General features: G+C 39.1%; 1 protein-coding gene across 1 annotated transcript; it reads right to left on the bottom strand.

Moving 5' to 3' along the window:
• Positions 1-10,228: 10,228 nt before the first annotated feature.
• Positions 10,229-18,966, bottom strand: LOC108429230 (C-C chemokine receptor type 4-like). Its single transcript, XM_017700841.2, has 3 exons — positions 18,890-18,966; positions 16,733-17,774; positions 10,229-12,900 (listed from the first exon to the last, which is right to left on the bottom strand). Exons 1-3 carry the CDS (start codon positions 18,924-18,926, stop codon positions 11,901-11,903), a joined length of 2,079 nt encoding a protein of 692 aa, XP_017556330.2. The 5' UTR covers positions 18,927-18,966; the 3' UTR covers positions 10,229-11,900.
• Between the last annotated feature and the right edge of the window lie 2,847 nt (positions 18,967-21,813).

Consider the following 21,813-nt stretch of genomic DNA (forward strand, 5'->3'; position numbering starts at 1 on the left):
CCTCCCTTTCCGTGGTGTTCCCCATTTGTTGTAGCCTTTATCAAGCCCTTTGTTTGAGTCAGTGTTTGTGTGGTCTACTTGTCACTTTGTTAGGTGTAGTTGTTATGTGACTACCTCTTGATTGGTTTGCTCCAAGTGTTTCTTTGTTAAGATTAATATTTCTACTATTTGTTTTGTGCATTAAAGTGTGCTCACAAGTACATCCAGCCTCTTTGCTTACTACACACATGACAATTTATTCCTGAGGTTTTGCCCTTATGCTTTCTATTTTGACTCATGTTGAAGTTTTGACGTATTAATTCAGAATTTCCAGTGTGTTAAAAATTGCATACATTGTGCAAAATAGTTGCATACAATCAAATCTGACCCTAAGAATTTACAAACATCAGTTTCATCTTTGGCATATCTGTATCAATAAATCAACCTCGATGAATCTCACATCTTGTAGACGTGTGTGTAAATTGGAACATAATGTTTTTACAGTTTAAAAATGCTCTTTTGCAGTTAATAAGTTAATAATAAGTGGTTGTACTTTTTTGCCTGCACACTGTTATAAACAAATGTTTGATATTAATAACACTACACAATCACTCTACCATCTAAAAAAGCTATATTTTTGTTTATTTTGTGATGGGGTCAGACAGCCTGCCCTATCACTAAGAGTGTTCTGGGGATGCTTTGTGTAGGGGATTTTAAAACCAGAACACATGTAAAAGGTGATGTAAAAATGTCTACATGTATTTATTTATTTTTTGATATTGTGGCTCTGGTCCTGTTTCTTTAGGAATGCTGGTGCATCCAGCCTCCCCTGTTGTAGCAGCCGAAGGGCCCCTGGTTATATAAAGGGGAGGGGGGGAGCCTGACATTGAGTTACCTGTGTGTCGAATAAGAACTCCAGCCTTGAGAGATTCTTCTTCTTCTTCTTTTGGCTGCTCCCTTTAGGGGTCGCCACAGCGGATCATCTGCCTCCATCTTGCCCTATCCACTGCCTCCTCTACTTTTACACCAACCATCTCCATGTCCACCTTCACTACATCCATAAACCTTCTCTGAGGTCCACCTCTTCTCCTTCTACCCAGCAGCTCCATCTCCAATATTCATTGACCAATATATCCACTATTCCTCCTCAACACATGTCCAAACCATCTCAACCTGGCCTCTCTGGCTTTATCTCCAAACTGCTCCACTTTCACTGTCCCTCTGATCTGCTCATTTCTAACCTCCAGCTCAGCCTCCTGTCTTTTAGACAGAGCCACAGTCTCCAAACCATACATCATAGCAGGACGCACTACTGTCTTGTAAACCTTCCCTTTCACTCTTGCTGCTATCCTTCTGTCACACATCAGCCCTGACACCCGTCTCCACCCACTCCATCCTGCCTGCACCCTCTTCTTCACCTCTTTTCTACACTGTCCATTGCTTTGGATGGTTGACCCAAGATATTTGAAGTCATCCAGCTTTATGACCTCTACTCCTTGCATCTTCACCTTTCCACCTGCCTCCCTCTCATTCACACACATGTATTCCGTCTTGTCTCTACTGACCTTCATTCCTCTCCTCTACAGTGCAAACCTCCACCTCTCCAGATTCTCTTCCACCTGCTCTCTACTCTCACCACAGATTACAATGTCATCTGCAAACATCGTGGTCCATGGAGCCTCCTGCCTGATCTCATCTGTCAACCTGTCCATCACCATTGCAAACAAGAAGGGGCTCAAAGCTGATCCCTGATGTAACCCTACCTTCACCTTGAAACCATTTGTCACTCCAACTGCACACCTCACCACTGTCTCACTATCCTCATACATGTCCTGCACCACCCTAACATACTTTTCAGCTACACCTGACTTCCTCATACAGTACCACAGATCCTCTCTTGGCACCTGAGAGATTAGCTTATCAAATCCAGCGTGAATGTGTGAATCTGCTCACAGCATCATCCATTCTGGTACTGACTCCCACAAGAAGCAGCGATCTACAGAGTTTATTGCATATTTTACATTGTCACAGGGGTGTATAGTCACAGGTTGATCAAACGTCTACCCAATCAAATGGAGAAAGAATATATTAATTTGGCCAAATTTTTAATAGAATTATTAGATTTGTTTTCTATACATACTGCCCTCATGTTATGGCCTGTCATATTATTCTGCTCTTATTTTCCACACTCCTCAGCCCTTCTTAGCAATGGTTGCTATCTGTCCTTGCTTCAGTGAAGCAGTAACGTGTTTTTGGTTTTGATGATTAGATTTAGGTCTTTACATTTGTTGTGTGTTCCAGCTTGGGGGATGTTTGATATTGTATATCATGGCATGGAAATTTTGCAATATGTAGGGTGATGACTGCATTTGTCACAATTGGCCCCTCCCAGTCTCCCCAGTGTGCTTTTTGTTTACTTTTGATCTTCCATGTGCATTTGTTTTGGTTCAGTCCAGCCCCCTTGTTGTCTGACTCCACCTCTGATTGTTACCACCTGTTTCCCACCTGTCCCTTGTCTTGCTTCGGTTATATAAGCTCTGTGTTTGTCCTGGTCTGTGCTGGTCTTTGTTTGATATGTTTGATGTTTGTATGTATTGTGTTCTCGTGGTGTTTGGTTTTTGTTTGAGGTTCTGTGTTTGTTTATCATGTCTGCGCCCCGATCTCTTCGCGTTGGCTCTGTGAACCTGGACTGTCTTGACCCTGATTTTGGATTTGCCCATAATAAATCTCGCTTGTCTGCATACGCATCCGCCTCAACATCGCTCCCTACCATTACAGCATTGCTATTAGGAATAGCTTATAGCCTCATGTAATGAAACGGTGGGAAATTAGCATATAAGGAAATTGTATCTATGAATTTGGTCTACCCACTTTGTGTGTGTGTGTGTATGTGCTGTTAGCAATTTTTTGTAGTTGTTATGAAGAAAACAACTATATATTGAAATGACATCAAACCAATAATACAGTGGTTATTGTAAATTCTTAACAGAGAATCTGCTCACACTTGTAGGGTTCTTTGGTCGCTCTCGCAGCCATCTTGTCGTGTTTTCTTTTTTTCTCATTACACTTTGTTTGGAGTGAGCCTCTGAAAATCCTCTGTTTGGAGGGCCATATAGCCCTAACACTTCAAGCTACTCCTCTATGTCAACAATAATTGGGACACCTTAACCCCAAATGTGAACATGCAAAGGAGGGCTAAGGGCTAAGTATGCAGTACGTCCTAACAGGTCTATGAAGTAGGAGGAGACATTTGTTTGACGTGGTGCTTCATCAAGCAGTAAAGAGCTTAAGTTTTACAGAATGCTTTGTGTAAAATTGAAACACACAGCAATGGTGACGACTCTTGTGTTTCACGATTCCAGATGCAGACGCAGTGACAAGTCTTGTGGATGCAAACCTGGTAAGGAAAATGCTATTAACTGCGTGACTTTAAAGAACGTGTACACAATGTAAAGGTTCTATATCAATTAAAGGTTTCTCCTAGAACTGCAAGTCCAAAAGCATTTAGATTTATTTATAAAAGTGTATAAATTAGCATTACATTCTTCAGTCAGTTCCAGTTGTCAAATACTTTCAGACAACTCTTTTCGTTTTCAGCCCTGACCACTCCTGGGACAGGTGACTGGGAACTGCAGAACCTAGAGGAGCCTGTCCAGGAGCAGCTTAAACCAAACTGGAGTGGTATAAACCAAAATGTGGATTGACTAGTGGAATTTATAAGAACAGCATTGAAGATCGGTGAGATGACCTTATTTGACAAAATGCATGCATGATTATAAAGAGGTGGGCTGGCTGGTGGGTTGATGAGAAAAAGGCTGAAGACCTCTGAGGTAACTTTGTCAGTATTTGTCATCATTTCTCAGCATTACTATCTAAATGTGAAGTTAAATATTTTAAAATGATAACAATAATAACATTGAACAGTTTACCACATTACATAGCTACCACTGTTTCGTTCAGGATTAGTTAGCAAATTCTGAATATTAGCTAGGTTATTTTGTCTATATGACAGCAAACCTTTTAATTTAGTTTATAACTACTTGTATATTGTAGAATTTTTATATAAGAAAGAAGACCAGACACCAAAAGGATCTTGGTGTAGCATCATCTTAATTGGAAGAGAAAGTTTTTAGCGTGATGCTCACGCTACCATTTAAGAATCATCTTTGTACTAACATTCTTACAAGACACATACATAGGCATAACGGTTTCTACTTTTTATAGCTGAAGATTTCTTCAGGTAGCATTAATTGACATTAGAGGAAGGCATTAGATTGTCTTAACGTTATTTTTTTCAGCCACTGGGTGACGATCTTGTAGTTAAGTGCTTGTCTAGTCTTATGTTACAAACTATTTTGATTTTGCAAAGCCTTCCAGGGAAATCTGATATTATTCTGCTGTTGCCTTCAGGAAATGAACTGCATTCAGCATCTCCTGAAGGAATCTAATGTGCTGCATGTCTCATATCATGTATAACATGTCTGCTTGTGTGCAAGTCACTTCCTTTCTATAGTATTATATAAGTCTTTTAGAATAAATCTTATAATGACATACAACCCCAATTCCAATGAATTTGGAACGTTGTGTAAAACATAAATAAAAACAGAATACGATGATTTGCAAATCCTTTTCAACCTATGTTTAATTGAATACACTACAAAGACAAGATATTTAATGTTCAAACGGATAAACTATTGTTTTTTGCAAATATTCACTCATTTTGAATTTGATTCCAAAGAAGTTGGGACAGAGGCATGTTTACCACTGTGTTACATCACCTTTCCTTTTATCAACACTCAATAAGCGTTTGGGAACTGAGGACACTAATTGTTGAAGCTTTGTAGGTGGAATTCTTTCCCATTCTTGCTTGATGTACAACTTCAGCTGCTCAACAGTCCGGGGTCTCCGTTGTCATATTTTGTGCTTCATAATGCGCCACACATTTTCAATGGGAGTCAGGTCTGGACTGCAGGCAAGCCAGTCTAGTACCCGCACTCTTTTACTACGAAGCCACGCTGTTGTAACACGTGCAGAATGTGGATTGACATTGTCTTGCTGAAATAAGCAGGACGTCCCTGAAAAAGACGTTGCTTGGATGGCAGCATATGTTGCTCCAAAACCTGTATGTACCTTTCAGCATTAATGGTGCCTTCACAGATGTGCAAGTTACCCATGCCATGGGCACTAACACACCCCCATACCATCAGAGATGCTGGCTTTTGAACTTTGCGCTGATAACAATCCAGACAGTCCTTTTCCTCTTTGGCCCGGAGAACACGACGTCCATGATTTCCAAAAACAATGTGAAATGTGGACTCGTCAGACCACAGGACAGTTCTCCACTTTGCGTCAGTTCATCTCAGATGAGCTCGGGCCCAGAGAAGCCGGCAACGTTTCTGGGTGTTGTTGATATCTGGCTTTCACTTTGCATGGCAGAGTTTTAATTTGCACTTGTAGATGGAGCGACGAACTGTGTTCACTGACAGTGGTTTTCTGAAGTGTTCCTGAGCCCATGTGGTAATATCCATTACAGAATGATGTGGGTTTTTAATGCAGAGCTGCCTGAGGGTTCGAAGGTCACGGGCATTCAGTGTTAGTTTTCTGCCTTGACACTTACTTGCAGAGATTTCTCCAGATTCTGTGAAACTTTTGATGCTATTATGGACTGTAGATGATGAAATCCTTGTTCTTAAACTGTTGGACTATTTGCTCACGCAGTTGTTCACAAAGTGGTGAACCTCGCCCCGTCCTTGCTTGTGAACGACTGAGCCTTTCAGGGATGCTCCCTTTATACCCAATCATGACACTCACCTGTTTCCAATTAACCTGTTCACCTGTGGAATGTTCCAACAGTGTATTTTGAGCATTCCTCAACTTTCCCAGTCTTTTGTTGCACCTGTTCCAACTTCTTTGTAATGTGTTGCGGGCATCAAATTCAAAATGAGTGAATATTTGCAAAAAACAATAGTTTATCTGTTTGAACATTAAATATCTTGTCTTTGTAGTGTATTCAATTGAATATAGTTTGAAAAGGATTTGCAAATCATCGTATTCTGTTTTATTTATGTTTTACACAACGTCCCAACTTCGTTGGAATTGGGGTTGTAAAAACAAATACACTACTGTTAATGTAAGTTCACTTGCTTACTCTCTTCTGGTCTAACAGACTTCCGTGATCCCTTCTTGTTACACCTACCTCACTTCAGTTATCTTCTCAGAATGTGATCTCTGATGCTAGCAACAATGCTGATAAAATCAAAACCTCTTCAAGGTGAGAAAGCAACATGAAGCAGGGTGTAGCTTATCTGTTGATGTACAGTCTGTGTTAGCAATCCTCTAGTGCTTCATCAGTGGTCACTTTCTGATGGCATAGCTACCCTTGGCTGAATAGTTTTTGATGGGTAGACCACTCTCAGTTTGGGGTGTGCATGGCTACTCAAGTTGTGTTTAGTCACAGGAAGGCAGAGTGCATACACAGGCCAAATCAGTTATACTGGTATATAATTAGACTGTAGCCCATGCATAATTTGTCAGTTACCCAGTAACATCATTGTTCAGTTTCTGACCACAGGACAGCTGTTGACCAGGTGTTATTTTGCGAGGTGGACCATTCACAATATATAGCCACGTTTCACCAAATTATTTGCCTGTCCTACATTATTCACAGCAAAAATGTGCTGTTACTTCATGATTTCATAACTACTGGATTAGACTGGGATGAGGATCAGTACCTCCAAAACCAAGGCCATGGTTCTCAGGCGGGAAAGGGAGCCCTCTCTGGGTTGGAGATGAGCTCTTGCCTCAAGTGGAGGAGGTCACAGGCAAGTCCACCCGGGAGGAGACCCCGGGGAAGACCAAGGACACGCTGGCGTGACTATATCGCCCAGCTGGCCTGGGAACGCCTCGGAATCCCCCCCAGGGAGCTGGTGGAAGTGGCTGGGGAAAGGGAGGTCTGGGCCTCATTGCTTAGGATGCTGCCCCAGCGACCCGAACCCCGGAGAAGTGGAAGATGGATGGATGGATGGATGGATGGATGGATGGATGGATGGATGGATTAGACTGCTGTAATGTGCCATTGGCTGGTTGCTCTCCAAATTGGCTCAACTATAATCATATTTTTATAACTGTTTTTATTCACTTATTTATTTTTTTGTTTACTGGACAGTTTATGTTGAAAACTTATTAATTTGATTATATTGTTTTTATTTTATTGTTTCACTTCATAATAAAATTTTAATTGTTCTCTTGATTTTTTTTATCAAATTTATCTTGTTTGATTTTACTGTTAATTTGTTCATGTAGTTCAGTTTATTTTAGTTTATTAAAAAAATCCATTTAATTTTTTTCCCTAAATAGATTACAAGGTTTTCATGAGATTTAAGTCTCTTATAGCATTATACCTGTTACAGATCACTCAGCTGAGGCAGACTTACTTGTAAGCAAACTTCTAAACTTCGTTGGTGGAAGTTTATTTTCTTAGATAGCTCCTAAACTAATTGCAGTGAATGTTAGGAATGGAAGCTCAATAGTGTTTTTAAAACTAGATTAAAAACATTTGTTTAGAAAACTATATGCCTAGAAGTTGTGGCTGATTTTCTCCTGTTTATGTTCAGTTATAGCTGTAATGTCAGAGGCATGTAGTTTGGTCACAGATGCGAGAAGGCTTTATTCAGAGCAGACCAATAAAACAGGCAGGTGTCAAAACATAGGCAGGCAAAGCAAGTGACAGATCCTTATTCAAAAAGTAGAAAGATAAGCCAAGGGTCAAAACACTTTGCTAGAAAGCAAACACAAGGCCCAGGCCTAGCCATAGATTGTGAGTGGTTATGTTGGTGCCGTATTGTACCTTTTTGTTTGCAAAAAGAGATGTGCCTCTAATGTACCTAATGAAGTGGCCAGTGAGTGTATAATCGCACTCCAATAAAGATAAGAACATTGCTATTCAATTACAAAACCTGGCTGTCAGTGGACTGTGTAATAACATTACATTACCTGTCAAGTGAGCATGAATTCAAACTCATCCTGCTCAGACAGTAAGGCAGGAAGTAACTGATATCATCATGTGCTTCGGCATACGTATGCAAAAAAGCACTGAGACGGTATTTGCAAATTCAAATACACATTTATTAATATCACATTAACAGTAACACTGCTGCTCCGCTTCTTTTAAACATGCACAGTGTGACAATGAAAAAAAAAATGTATTGTCAACTTTGACAAGTCCAAGGCACTTCCTTCAAACAAGCATCTCTTCGTGCTTACAGACAGACTTGCTGTTGAGTTCATCAGAACAAAGAGCCCCGCACAGGATATCCGGTTTGTGCAGATCATCGCAGTACAGCAAAGACTTCAAAACTTCGCGGCTTTGTGGCTTGACACTCGGGCCGTTCAAGGCACAAACTAGGCCTTCAATGCAGCTCTGTGTTGTTGTACAACGTACACCCCAGTGTACTCCATCACTTAAGGAATGAAGGCAGCATGCCTGTACATGTCTTTTGGTTAATGTCAAGCAACACAAGTCAGTCTGAGTGTCTTTTTAAGGCAGATTGTGTTGATTCCCAGTTTACTCTCATTATTTTCATTAGAGAGGGGCCGTGTTTGATTTGTCTTCTGTAATTGTGGTATTGGTAGATGTGGTTGAAGGCTAGTGCTACAGCTATTGATTTGGCAATCTGTGAAATGTCGGCTGCAAAACCGAATCATACGTCAGGAGGTGAGCAAACGCGTCAGAACGTATTTGAAATCATGTCACCATCAAGATGTGGGTGTATTTTAGATGTGTCAATCTCAAACTGTATCAGAATTCTCTCTTCCTCTCTGAAGCTCTTCCGTTGTTGTTGTTGTTGATGATACTGTCCTGCTGATAGTGTGTTGGTTTGTTTGTTATGATTGGGTATGAAAAATGAACTACAGTGACATGCTTTGTTGATTTTTCTAATTGAAAATAAGTTAACACCTCCTCTACAGGAAGCAGCCTTAAATATGCCATTTTTTTTGCAAATTTTAGTGCACAATTTGAGTTTAACGTTTAAAAACTGAAACATTAAATGTAAGCTGTGCCATACCTTTTGCACGGGTGACATTTTGTGTTTGGGATTTTTGTTTCCACAATATGTTAAACCTGGCAAATAAACAATAATTGTCCAGAAAAATTATAAAGAAAATAAATCATGTACTTTGACAAGGGTGCCCAAACCTTTGTATATAACTGTATGAATTAAGCTTATTGTTATCATTGTTACTAGTATTATTTAAAAGATCTCATATTGTTTCATATTATTAGTTTAGTTAGTTGGTGCATAGTTTATTTATTTTATAGTTAAATTATAATGTATAGTTTTATGGTGTAAAAATTAATGAGTATTTTCATTTCATTTTATCATTTTTTGTAGTACTTCTAGCAGTACATTAATTTATTGTTATTATTTAAAATAATGATTTTATTATTTAAATAGCAGTCATTTATAATATATATTTTAATACTGTGCAGAAATCAGATACCACCTTTTATTTCATTTCCAATAAAAGGCCAATAAACAAGTTATTAATTTTTCAGCTTCAGAAAAAAAGCACAAAATATAAATGTTATATATTTTAACTGTAATATCAAACAATCCTAAACCCTAAACTCCAAAACTGGAATTCAAAAACCAAAGTTGAACATTGAGGAGTAATGATTTATGGAAAAATTAACAAAAAACTAATAAAAAAAGTAATAAATCCATAAGTGTTTCATAATAGTGTACTCAAAGGCCAGTTTGACTGGAAATGAAAACAAGAGAGTGGTCTCTGAAATTTGCTTACTGTAGATTTACAATATAACACAAAAAATATTAGAAATGTTTTAAAATACAGGGTGAGTCAAAAGTCACAGGACACCATTTTATTTTGTTTTATTTTTTATGCTGTCATAAACCTCCACGATGCGGTGCTGAAGGTGGTGTTTGTTGCGGATTTTCTCAGCATACACAATTTGTTTGAGATGACCCCCGAGATAAAAGTCAATAATAAAATAAAAAATAAAATAAAATAAGAGGGTGCCCTGTGACTTTTGACTCACCCTGTACATCATTTTTATAATGGATATTATTTTAATTTTTTAAATATTTAAATAATAATCTAAATAATATTTTAATATGTAATATTGCCATGTGTAGATTATAGTTATGTCAATAATAAAGTTAATACTACTAATACTAATTATTATTATTATTATTACTAATATTATTTTATTATTATTATTATTATTATTGTTACATGCAATATTCTAGATGCAGGCAAATTTATGCAGTAAGAATATGTCTGTAGGAAAATTAGATTTTCTTACTTTTCTAAAACTGTTTCAGTTATACAGTTGAAGTTTGCGTAATGAAGTAAACAGTGTCTCTCTTAGGAACACTGTTTTAGGAACAAAAGATGCAGAACTGGTGCTTTCAGTACTATAAAGATCATATTTTCCAGGTCTTGGGGGAAATTTTCTATCTTATAGCATAAAAAGAAATGTGTAATCAGCCTTTCTGAGGAACTGTGACCTCAGACGCTTTCATTCACATGTTTGTCTTGGCTGCAGTTTCCATCACATCTGAAGTCAAGTTCCACATACTACGTACATATTTACAACAGCATTACACACTTTTCTGCTTTTGTAGTTCAGTATTTGGGCGAGTGTGGAAATTTTCAGAACAACACAGAGCTTTCCACTTGTGATTATGAACTACACATTTTTGATACATATTATGCAAAATGTACATATATTGATAAGTTTATGACATATCTCAAGTGATAAGCCTGTGTGTTCTGTCCATTGTAATGACAGTATAGCATCACACATTGCATTTTGACCAGATGAGGTTTGTAATATAGATGTCTACCAGCTATAGTTTCAGACACCGTATCCTTTATAGTGTGCCAGTTTAGCAGTCCATTTACAGTATAAATTTCTGATGAAGCCCATATTTAGCAAGCGCAGATGCGGCCTGATTCTAGCTCTGGTGATGAGAGAAGTCAGCTCTTGAATCCACGGTAGCCTTACATTAATCCAATCAGCATTTACACTTTCTCCTTGTGAAGTTGAGTGTGTTGTGGTCTAGTGGGACTTCCTTACTACCTCTTGTGGTAACATTACGTCATTCGAGGCTCTGTGATAACCTGTAGGTGGGATTTGACTCTGGTGTACCCCTCTTTGCCCTTTTTGTTTACATTGCATTTTTTACCTTTAAGAAAACGTGCCTGCCAGGACACAAGGTCTTTGTCTTTTACATATTGTGAAGTAACTAAAACACTGTGAATAATCTTTTGCTTTAGTTCCATTTTATGAATGCCAATGTGAAGGCAGTAATAACATGCAAATGGCAGTAATAAAAGGCAAAGTAGTCTTTAAGCCAAACACTGGCATAAATGACACAGGATGAGTTAGATAACTAAGAAAATGTTTGGTCTTCCCTTAGTTGCCCAAGTGGGTGGAAAGAGGGACTGTCCTCCTAGCATGATCAGGGTTTTTTCAATGAGCTAAGATGGTGTGGCGTGATTTCTGGAGTTAGAGTTGATTTTAAAGTATGAGTATGATTTCTGGAATTGAGTCTTAAAGTTAACAATGAGTCCCACCATCACTGATTTGTCATTCTTCTCGTAGCCCTCATATGTGAGCGCAGCAGTGATGACATAACAGAGTGGACTTATTTAACTAATAAAACAAAATATACAGATAACTATTATTACAACTATCATTATCATGTCCTCTAATACTCCATTCCTGTCTGTCCTCAAGCTTAAAAGTGACTTGATACTCGCCTCAACCTTAGCTTGGAGACTGAAACCCTCGTCGAGCTTGCAACAAAACTGATTACGTTCAGTCTAGTCCACAAATCATCCTTTTAAAGAGTCTATAACTAAGGAAATTTTTTAAAAAAATCACAGGCCTCTTACAAAGGTGTGTTTGATGTTTCATTCTCAGAGGCTTTCGAGTGAATTGATGTGGTCTGGTAGAGCTTGATACGGAACAGATACTTTGCCACACATTTCCTAAACTTTTCGCCAACAAAGGCATAGATCACTGGATTCACACAGCAGTGGACTAGTGCAATGGTCTCAGTCAGCTCCAAGGCCATGTTGATCTGCTGACTGGCCTCACATGACTGCAAAATTTCCAACTGCTCGAGGGTCTGCAGGAATACAGCCACATTGTATGGCACCCAGAAGACCACAAAGATGCTGACGATAGCAAAGACCAACTTCATAGCTCGACCTCTTTTGGAATTTTTTGTCTTCCTCAGCACCAGCAGGATCCGGACGTAGCAATAGATCGTGATGGGCAAGGAGATGAAGAGGCCTACTGTATTTTCACCAAAATTGCGGAACAGCTTCCATGTTCTCGCTGACTCTGCTGGGTATATCCTCTGGCACTGCGTTGTGTTATCCTCTGAGACCATAGCAGCGAAAATGGCCTCTGGCAGCGCAGCGCAGAAGGAGATCGTCCAGATCACAAGACTGACGGCCACTCCATAGCGTAGCGTTCTTGTCCTCATAGCTGCCACAGCATGAACGATGGCCAGGTATCGGTCTATGCTCATCAACGTCACAAAGAGGATCCCACTGTAGAAGCCCAGGTGATAGGTTCCTGCCATGGCTTTGCAGACAGCATCGGCACCTAAGTGATGACCCTGGTTGTAAAGTGCCCATGAAGGCAGGGACAGGACGGTCAGCAGGTCGGACAGTGCCAGGTTGAGCAAGCACACATCAGTCATGCTCTTCAAGTGCATCACCTTCAAGAGGACCCACAGGACTACGCAGTTGCCAAACAGACCAAGGGCAAAGACCAAGTAGAAGAGGGCAGACATGACAGCTGGGTTCAGGGCAGACATCTTGGTCACACATGGCTCTGAATAATAGTAATACTCTGTAGGGTCCATTGAGGTCATGCTGCTGTAAAGAGAAAAGTGCATGCTGAGAGAGAGCATTTGAGCATTAAATGTGCTACTGCTATGTTTATGTACTATATGTCATGTTGGTAGAAACACTAGCAATTCTGTAAAATCTTGTCATCAAAAACAAATACAGTGTAGGATATTCCACTGTTGACATATGTATTCTACCCTCATGTGCTGACTCATTATGTAGAGTATCTAGGGTGAAAACGTTTCAGGGAAGACATATATTCATTTGCATGTTGAGCAATAACAGAAATGTTATTTGAGTAACACATTCTATCTGATGCACTGCACTTCAACATAAAATTGTGCCAATGTACTGCCACATGTTACCTACCAATAGTAATCAAGGTGACTGAAAACATCTTTGAAGTCTTTACGTTCAGTTAGCACAGCTAATAGAGATCCAGATATCCTAATAAATCAATAAGCGTTAAGCACTACTAGACAATTTGAAGACTGTTACATCAAGGAAAATTCTTCCAAATGTTTTTTTTTCTTTCGAGAATGTATTCCAGCACAAGTTATTTTGTAATCATAACTGCTTAACATTCCTCTAGTTTGAAATTTTTTCAATTATTTTACTTGCAATCACTGATATTGAGTTATGGTGAACAGTTATTTTAGTCCAAGCAAACCCGCCGCTTGTAGCTTCCTGTGTCTAATGCAGTTTTTTTTACTACGTTAAACTATAAAGCTTCAGTAGCTGTATACTTTCTATACTTACTGACCTACAATTTGAACTTACTCTGTTTCACCTGCATTCACATTATTACAGATAACACCATGTTCCAGCTTAGAAATTCAGCACACCCAAAGCTTCTTGGACATGGTCAATTACTTACACGCCTCTTCCCCCATAAGGTAAACTCCTACGTAATTAACTTTATTGTGGTTTCATCACAGCTTCATTTGTCCAAACATCTTATGACCAAAAACAATTTAAGATCTCAGTTCTCTCAGCTGTTCCAGTTTAGACCACAACATTGCTTTGTGCTAGCATCCTTGTGCACGAGTGCTGTAAGCTTTTAGCATCTCATCAAACCACAGGCCCCTTAGAGAGCCCACCACAATCTTACTACTACTAAACATTCATTTATCTCTGTGGTTTAATCTGTAGTTCCTGTTTAGCAGTTACCTTACGGCTGTCACTGACACATTCAGTGTAGGGCTCAGTCCCACAGATGCTGCAGTGGTACAGTAAACTGATTACATAGTCGCTTCAGACTACATGAAGAAGAAAGTACATATTCAAATTTCAGGTTACCTTTCTGTGGTCCCATTGTCCTCCATATTGGGATAGACTTAGGGGCTAGGAGCTAGGAGCTAGGACTGGCGTCCTTTTGTTGTGTGTGTTCAAATGAGGCAAGGGCATGTCACTTTTCTCTTTTTCTTGATCTTTACCTCGAGCAAATTTCCTGTAAAAATGTGCCTGTATGAGTGCAGGGGGAGGCCGAGGTGAGACTTCCTGCCAGTTGCACGTTTGCTGGTCTGGATGCACTGCAGAAATTCCAGCAAGAAGATAAGACTGCATGAGTCATTCGGCTTTATGCTATGTTTCTACTCAGAAACTAATGAGCTACCCCCCACCCACGACCTCAGTCTTCAATTACCATAGCTAAAGATGAGGTCAGCAATCATGCTACGGTTTTTGAAAGCTTAAAAGTCATTTTGCTAGCTGAATGGATTGGTTGCGTTTTAACCTTTTTGACTTTGTCATAACATCATGAACAAGGGAGAGGAGTGGAGGCCAGAAGCCTGACTGTATAAGATAGAAATGTGCTCAAAAACCTGTGACTAGGAGGCCACAGGCTTGGTAGTAGAGCAGCACAGCTTTTGACCAACCATATATCTGATGACTTTGCGTTCTGCTAGGAAACTTTCATTTCATTTTTAACATGCCCTTGCTTACTTGGCCTCACCATTTCACCTCGGGGGAATCCCTCTTGCTATTATTAGTACTATTATCAGTGTTATGTGATAATCGATGTTAGGTGAGCCCTGGAAGGGGTTAAGGGCTGAGTGAACACAAGTGTCAACTTCAGCGGAAGACACTTTTCTCTTCACAGACGCGAACACGTTTCTCTTTACAAACCTGAACAAAATGGCAGATAAAGGTGTTTCTAAGCCAAAATATACATTACAATGCTTAATGTTTCAACTAGGGCTGAGTTATTTAAGAAAAAACATATAATTTTTTTTCTGACCAACATTGAGACTGCATTTAGATTAGATAAGATTCAATTTGCTATGTTCTATGTACTTTACTCTGCTAGTTTGCTATCAGTTTTAAGGGTCTAGTTTTTGTAGCAAAAACAAACAATAAAGGCAATACAGCACAGTTCTAAAGCAAAGACACCCCAACAGTAATTCACAGAATATAAGTATTTTATATTGAAATTTCTTAAAGAATGCTTTGCGTTATAAAGTTTGTCTGGCTAGCTAATAGGCCCATTAAGGCTAACCTAGCCTCATTCCCTTGTGTTATGGGTGATCGCTTGTGTAACCTAACTGTGAAACACTTCCGAGTGGTGAGTTGAAGTCGGCGTGGGCATGTTAAAACTATTGGGAGACATGAAGTAGCCAACAAACTGTTCTGGCTGTCCAAGGTATCTTCTGTGATGTTAGATTTGTTGTAAATTGTCCCGTCATAATGTTTTGCTAAACAAATACATACAAATGTGCTACTTTGAGACAGTAGTTTGTGCCAGTAGTCCTGTGCCTGAAAGATAGACTTGCATGCTGTTCTCCAATTGTTAGTGGGCAAATGAATGTAAACAAACTTACAGTAATGAGTTATGAATCAACAAGTGAATTCCCTTCCCTCTGGTAGTAACCCCCTCATCAAATGAGTGGCCTTTGGCAGACTATTGACTCAGTCGTGCTATCAGTCAATCTGTACGGCAGGTGGTCATTCACTTGTGTGCTAGTCAGTCTGAAACTCTGTAGGAGCGATTACAGAGTATCAGAGGTGGGTACTATTGTGGATGCTATTGTCTGCTGTCTAATTCATTGTTAGAGGAACTGCATGTGGTTTTAAACTCCACTTCACATCATTTCCTTTCTTGGAAGGACTGTTTCTCCCTCTCCCACACAGATGACTCTGTCGCTTCCTTAGACGATAATGTTCCTCTTTGTGAATGTTAAAGGGTTGTGAGGGAATAGATTTTGTTTGTTTTTGTAAGTCAACCGTGAACGTGATGCTCCAGATAACTATAGTTATTGTAAACAACAGCACAAATTGGAAATTATAGCACAATGCAAATGTTTATTGCAAAGGATATATAAACTTCATACAACAATTTGGTAGCAAAAACATAAAATATTTATATTTTTTTACATTTAGAAGCTTTACATATGTTTTCCAACTGCAAAATTCAGCAGTACTCAAATTTGCTCAGTTCACTCTTTTCTGCTGTATGAAGTCCATGCAGTATTGAAATGTGAAAGAAAACAAAGCATAAAATGATTCATAAACATTAAACATGCATTAAACCCCTAAACTCTAAGGACTTATGGCATGTCCAGGCTTCATTTGCTATTTACAGAACTTGTTAGTTTTATAGTAGTTACCAAATTCCTAGCATTTACTGAGTAAAACGCTGTATGGTTAATAGATGAATAGCAAGCTTAGAGTTTAAGGGGTTGAATGATGTCAACAGTTGAAAGTGAGAAGTCCCATCACCAACTGGAAAAGAAACCCAACGTGAATATGCAATTGCACACTTTCACAAACTATAACAGGGCGTAGCGATAGCATGCTAGGCTTAGCTCAGCTTCTGATTCCCTCTGATTTAACCACACTAGCATGGGCTTGCTGCGGCTACACAATCTTTGTGGTGGAAATTTCTGAGGAGCGCATGGAGTACATGGAGCTCCTCCTCTCAGACAACTCACTGGTAATCGTTTTGCACTTGCTGAAGCAAATCGGAAACCATTGTTTCAGGGTCTTAATGACTAATCTCCTGAATTTCTGGCCCACAAATGCGTAGATGATGGGATTGAGGCAGCAATGACTGAAGGCAATGGTTTCCACCCACTGCATGGCCAAGCCCAGGTCATGCTGCCATTGACAGTTTTGAAAGTACTCAAGGTGATGAAGGAAGTGCATGAAAGTGACCACGTTGTAGGGTGTCCAGAAGATGAAGAAAACTATGACCAAGACCAGGATGAGCCTGATGGCTTTGTGCCTCTTCTGAGATTTCATGCTATACAAGGTGGGGATGATCCGAGAATAACAAAACACCATGATGGACAGTGGGATGATCAACCCAAGGATGTTTAGTTCTATGTAGCTGACCTTCCTCCATACAGGATCAGGGTATTCTGGTTTGCATGTAAGTCCAGTCGATTCGTTCTTTACTTGGGAAAATATGATGGTTGGCAGGGAAGCCCCCAGGCTGAGTGCCCACATAAATACAGCCAGGGCTATGCCCACTTTCACTGACCGGTGCTTGGAAAAAAGGGAGGAGTGGGCGTGGACAATGACAAAGTAACGATCTGCCGTCATAAGGATCATGAAGAAGATGCTGCCATAGAAGCCCAGCATGTAGAACAACGTCACAGCGCGGCACATGAAATTCCCGAAGGTCCACTGGGTGAGGGCGGCATAGTGGGCCCAGAAGGGCAGAGATATGAGGAACAGCAGGTCAGACATTGCCAGGTTGAAGAGACACACGTCTGTCATGTTAGATCTTTGGCGGTATTTGACCAGGACGCATACAACCAGGCCATTGCCAATGAAGCCGACGATGAAGACTATGCTGTAGAGGGTGGGGAGGAAGACTCGGCCAAAATCCCTTACATTGCCATTGTTGCAGGGCGCAGCGTCTCCAGTGTAACTGTAGTAATCGTCATACCCAGCCGATACTAAGAAAACAAACAAAAATAGTCTCTTTAATACTCAAACTTTGTTGACTGCTGTGATTTCTTTGCATGATTGATACAAACAGCATGTAAAATAATGTAATGACAATGCTAGACTTTCATGAAACAAGCTTGTGCAGTCTGGGCTCATGATCAAAATAATAAAAAATGATTGTTTATTTTCCAGGTGAAAATCAATACACATGTTCTACAGTGAACACACTTCTGTATATTTTAATGCGCAATTACTGTCTACTTACCGAATTGACATCTTGGAAAAAAAAATAACAAACATAAAATATGGCCTGTGCAGTTTTGTCACATTTTATGTTTTTATGTTTTTGTATTTTCCAACATGTTAAACTAAGAAAACAGACTAAGTTTGTTCTCTTAATTCAGAAAATCAACAAAACTTCAAACCTTTGCATAAAACTATATTGATCATTTTCAACCAGCCAAGTAACATAATGAACGTTAATGGTTTTTCAGTATTTGTTTGCATTAAATTAATGATTTTATTTGTGCCTCTGTGGAAAATGGAATATAACTAATGGGAGGTTCAGTTTAATTTCAATGGAACTTCATCTTAAATTGGCTGGTGAACTGGTGACATTTCTCAATAGCAGTGTGGCCCAAAAGACAGCTTTAGTGTTGTGCTGCCGCGCCATCTGCTGGCAGCCATAAACATGTGCCGCTCTCAGTAACCCTCTCTAGACAAGATTGAAGGCAGCCGTTTCAGAGAATGCATATTTTTATTTATTATTTATTATAAGTCTTCTACTTGGTTTTGACTTATATTTAATTATTGACTTTATATTTGAGCATATAGTGTTTTTCCAGACTGTCCTGTCTTCTGTTTGTGTCTTAAGCTTAATATCTTGTTTGTACTACAGAGAACACATGTAAATAAGCAAGTTTGACTTTTTCAACATATATTAATGCCCCTTTAGTCGATTCCAATTGAAGATATATTAAGACACTACCCATTACCAGTTTTGTGTTATTTTTTTAATTATGTGAAATCCTACAAACACTACTTTAATGCATGCATTAAAACTAGTAACAGCAAAAAAGCTTCTATGTTTAGCAAAGATAAAAGCTGAAAAAATGGCACTTACACTCACTATTATGTGAGTTGGTCTCATTCCCAGCCATGTCTCATTAGTCCAAGAGCCGACAGTCAAATCTGGGAGGCAGCGCTCTGCGCTCTCCTATATATCAAGAGGCTGAGCTGCTGTTTCCTGAGGCGGGCTTTCATTGCCCTGAAAAAAAAAAACCAGTGCTTACATGATTGTTTGTTCTAATCTGAATATTTCTGTCTGAACACATAAACTGACAGTTTATGCATCTGTTATGATGAAGAAACTGAATGTATAAGTGCATGGATGATCAGTGTTAGAGATATGCTGAGACATATTGCTAGATATAGCTCTTACTTTTCACTGTTTTTTAACATCAACTTTATTGTATATAACCATAAATCCTTCAATGCTCTTTCTTAAGAGTTTCTTTATATTTGCCTTTTGGGAGCTTGGGGTGTCTTTCCAAAAATATGAAGGTTGCTGTATCTACTGTTTTTAAATAAAAGTGGTGCAGACAATGTAATTCAAGCTTCAAAACATGGTTCATAAGCTCACTTCTACTCACATCTAATCACTTGAAGGAAATGACAACGATGCGTTTCCACCTTCATAAATCAGCTTGATTTTCAACTGATTTTCAGAGTGACCATTTTCTTTTTTGCTGTAAAGTGTTGGGTTTACTTTTTGGATCAATCTTCAACCCTTATTAGCCATTATTTGAAGATATTATGTAACTTTTTAGAAGCTATTCTGTAACTTTATGACAGAACATCGCATAAGATCAACTGAAGCATGGTTTCCTGGTGTTAGTCAGTGTGAATTATGAACAAAAATGTGTTGTTGTATACAAAACGGCGGAGAAACGAGGAAGTATTTTTATGTGTGTGCTCTAACGTTTTGGTGGTCATTCTGTAAAAAGTTCCCTGAAACAACACCCCCCACCCCCAGACCTTCCATCCCCCTGCAAAAAAAAGTAAAATGTTATTGAAACTGGCAGGTTTCAGAATTATTATGTCAGAGAAACATTTAAAGTTAGAATCAACCATGCTCAGTGCTACCTTCTGTTCCATTCTTTTAATAGCTTACAGTGCCCTCCTATGGTCAAAATGTTGGATACTAAACGGGCATTTGTTTGCTGTGTGACATTAAAGGCATAATTAATAAAGTGAAAGACAACTACAGTGACTGTAACATTCTTTAACATACACCTACAAACCAAACAGCAATACAAACTGTCATTTTTAATATGAAAGTATTAGTTTAATCAATGAAAATTGAAGCTGTTTTGTTCCTAAAGTATTCACCCTCTCTGAAAAAGAGTAGGACAAGCCTAAACCAGTCATCTTCAGCACTGCAGGCTAAGGGGAAAGACCCCTGTATGAAGTAGCTAATGCTTATACTCGGCTACTGGTTCACAGAAACTTTACAAAGACCTTCAGTAACAAAACGTTGGAGATGTATAGAGCATGGGCTGGTACAAAGGTCATGTCCATCTTTCAGAACTCCACTAAACCAATTAAGGAGTCAAAGGTTTCTGCTAGCACCTCCATTCCACCTATTAACTGATTGTTCCACCAAACTGGATCACCAAACAAGGCTGTCTGGACGTCAGCTTCAGACCTGTAGGAGCTTGGTTTCAGTGAAGACTGGTCATCAGCAATCCAACACAAATCTGACCTAAATGGGAAGAAGAATCTGTAGTCATTATAATGCACAGGGCCTATTTAAAAACAAGCAAAAAAAACAACACTATAAATATGGTGCAGGGGCAAATGACCACACTTTACTGCCATACTAACTCAGTCAGGAATTTGTCTCAGTGTGCTCAGTAAAATAAGAAGCAAAAACAAAAAAGGCGACGAGTGATACGATGCAAAACAGATCATAAAACTCACAAGAGTGACTGTAAAAGAAGTCTGTGATACCATGTTGCATTTTGGGACTTTATTATTCGCATTCTTTCTGTGAGAAATTTCTTGCATCTGTTTTATGTTCTCTGGGATCACTAAACTCAAAAGCAGTCGTCGTAAATGAAATTATAAGCGATCATAAATTTGACTTTTTTTGTCTTACTGAAACGTGGGTTAGACCAGATGAATATTTAGCTTTAAATGAAGCCACGCCTGTAGGCTATAATTATGCACATAGGCCAAGACTATCAGACAAGGGAGGTGGAGTCTGTATAATATACTAAAATACTCTCGATATTAGTCAGAAACAATGCGACACTTTTACTTCCTTTGAGGTCCTTTCTATTCATGTTACAAATCCGGTCACAAAAAAGAAGGCGTTCTCCTTATTTAACATTTACAGACCACCAGGGCCATACTCTGAATTTATAAAAGAATTTAGTGACTTCGCTGCAAACCTGGCTGTGTGCAACGATAAAGTAATAATTGTAGGAGATTTTAATATTCACTTTGAGAAGGTAGACGACCCATTAAAAAGGGCATTTACCTCAATCCTAGACTCTGTTGGTTTTACCCAAAATGTAACAGGGCCGACACACTACTGTAGTCATACTTTAGATTTAGTTTTGACACTAAGTCTTAATATAGACAAGCTTAATATCCTAACACAAACCACAGCGATCTCTGACCATTACTTAATTTCATATGAGCTATGACTTAGCCATAATATATATACGTCTCCTCGTTATTCAACAAAGCGCTCAATAAAACCTTCTACCGCCCTACAATTTATAGAAAATCTCCCAGAGTTATCAACCCCAGTCTCCACTCCATCAGACCCAATGGAACTAGATTTACTAACCGATTATTTAGAAAATACCTTACGATCCACTTTAGAAAATGTGGCCCCACTTAAAATAAAAAGAATAAGGCAGAAAAGGCTCGCCCCGTGGTACAACGATAAAACCCGGACCTTAAAACAAACAGCTCGGAAATTAGAGCGGAAATGGCTTCAAACCAAACTGGAAGTGTTCCACTCCACTCCACTCT

This window comes from Pygocentrus nattereri, chromosome 3 (genome assembly GCF_015220715.1).
Source record: "Pygocentrus nattereri isolate fPygNat1 chromosome 3, fPygNat1.pri, whole genome shotgun sequence".
In the NCBI taxonomy this organism is placed as follows: domain Eukaryota; kingdom Metazoa; phylum Chordata; class Actinopteri; order Characiformes; family Serrasalmidae; genus Pygocentrus; species Pygocentrus nattereri.

Excerpts from the sequence above, each read along its gene's own strand:
- LOC108429230 (XM_017700841.2), bottom strand. The coding sequence starts at position 18,926 with ATGGCTGGGAATGAGACCAACTCACATAATAGTGAGT. Across the intron at positions 17,775-18,889 it reads CAACTCACATAATAGTGAGT|TATCGGCTGGGTATGACGAT; the intron begins GTAAGTGCCATT and ends TTGTTTTCTTAG. Across the intron at positions 12,901-16,732 it reads ATTTCCACCACAAAGATTGT|CAGCATGACCTCAATGGACC; the intron begins GTAGCCGCAGCA and ends TTCTCTTTACAG.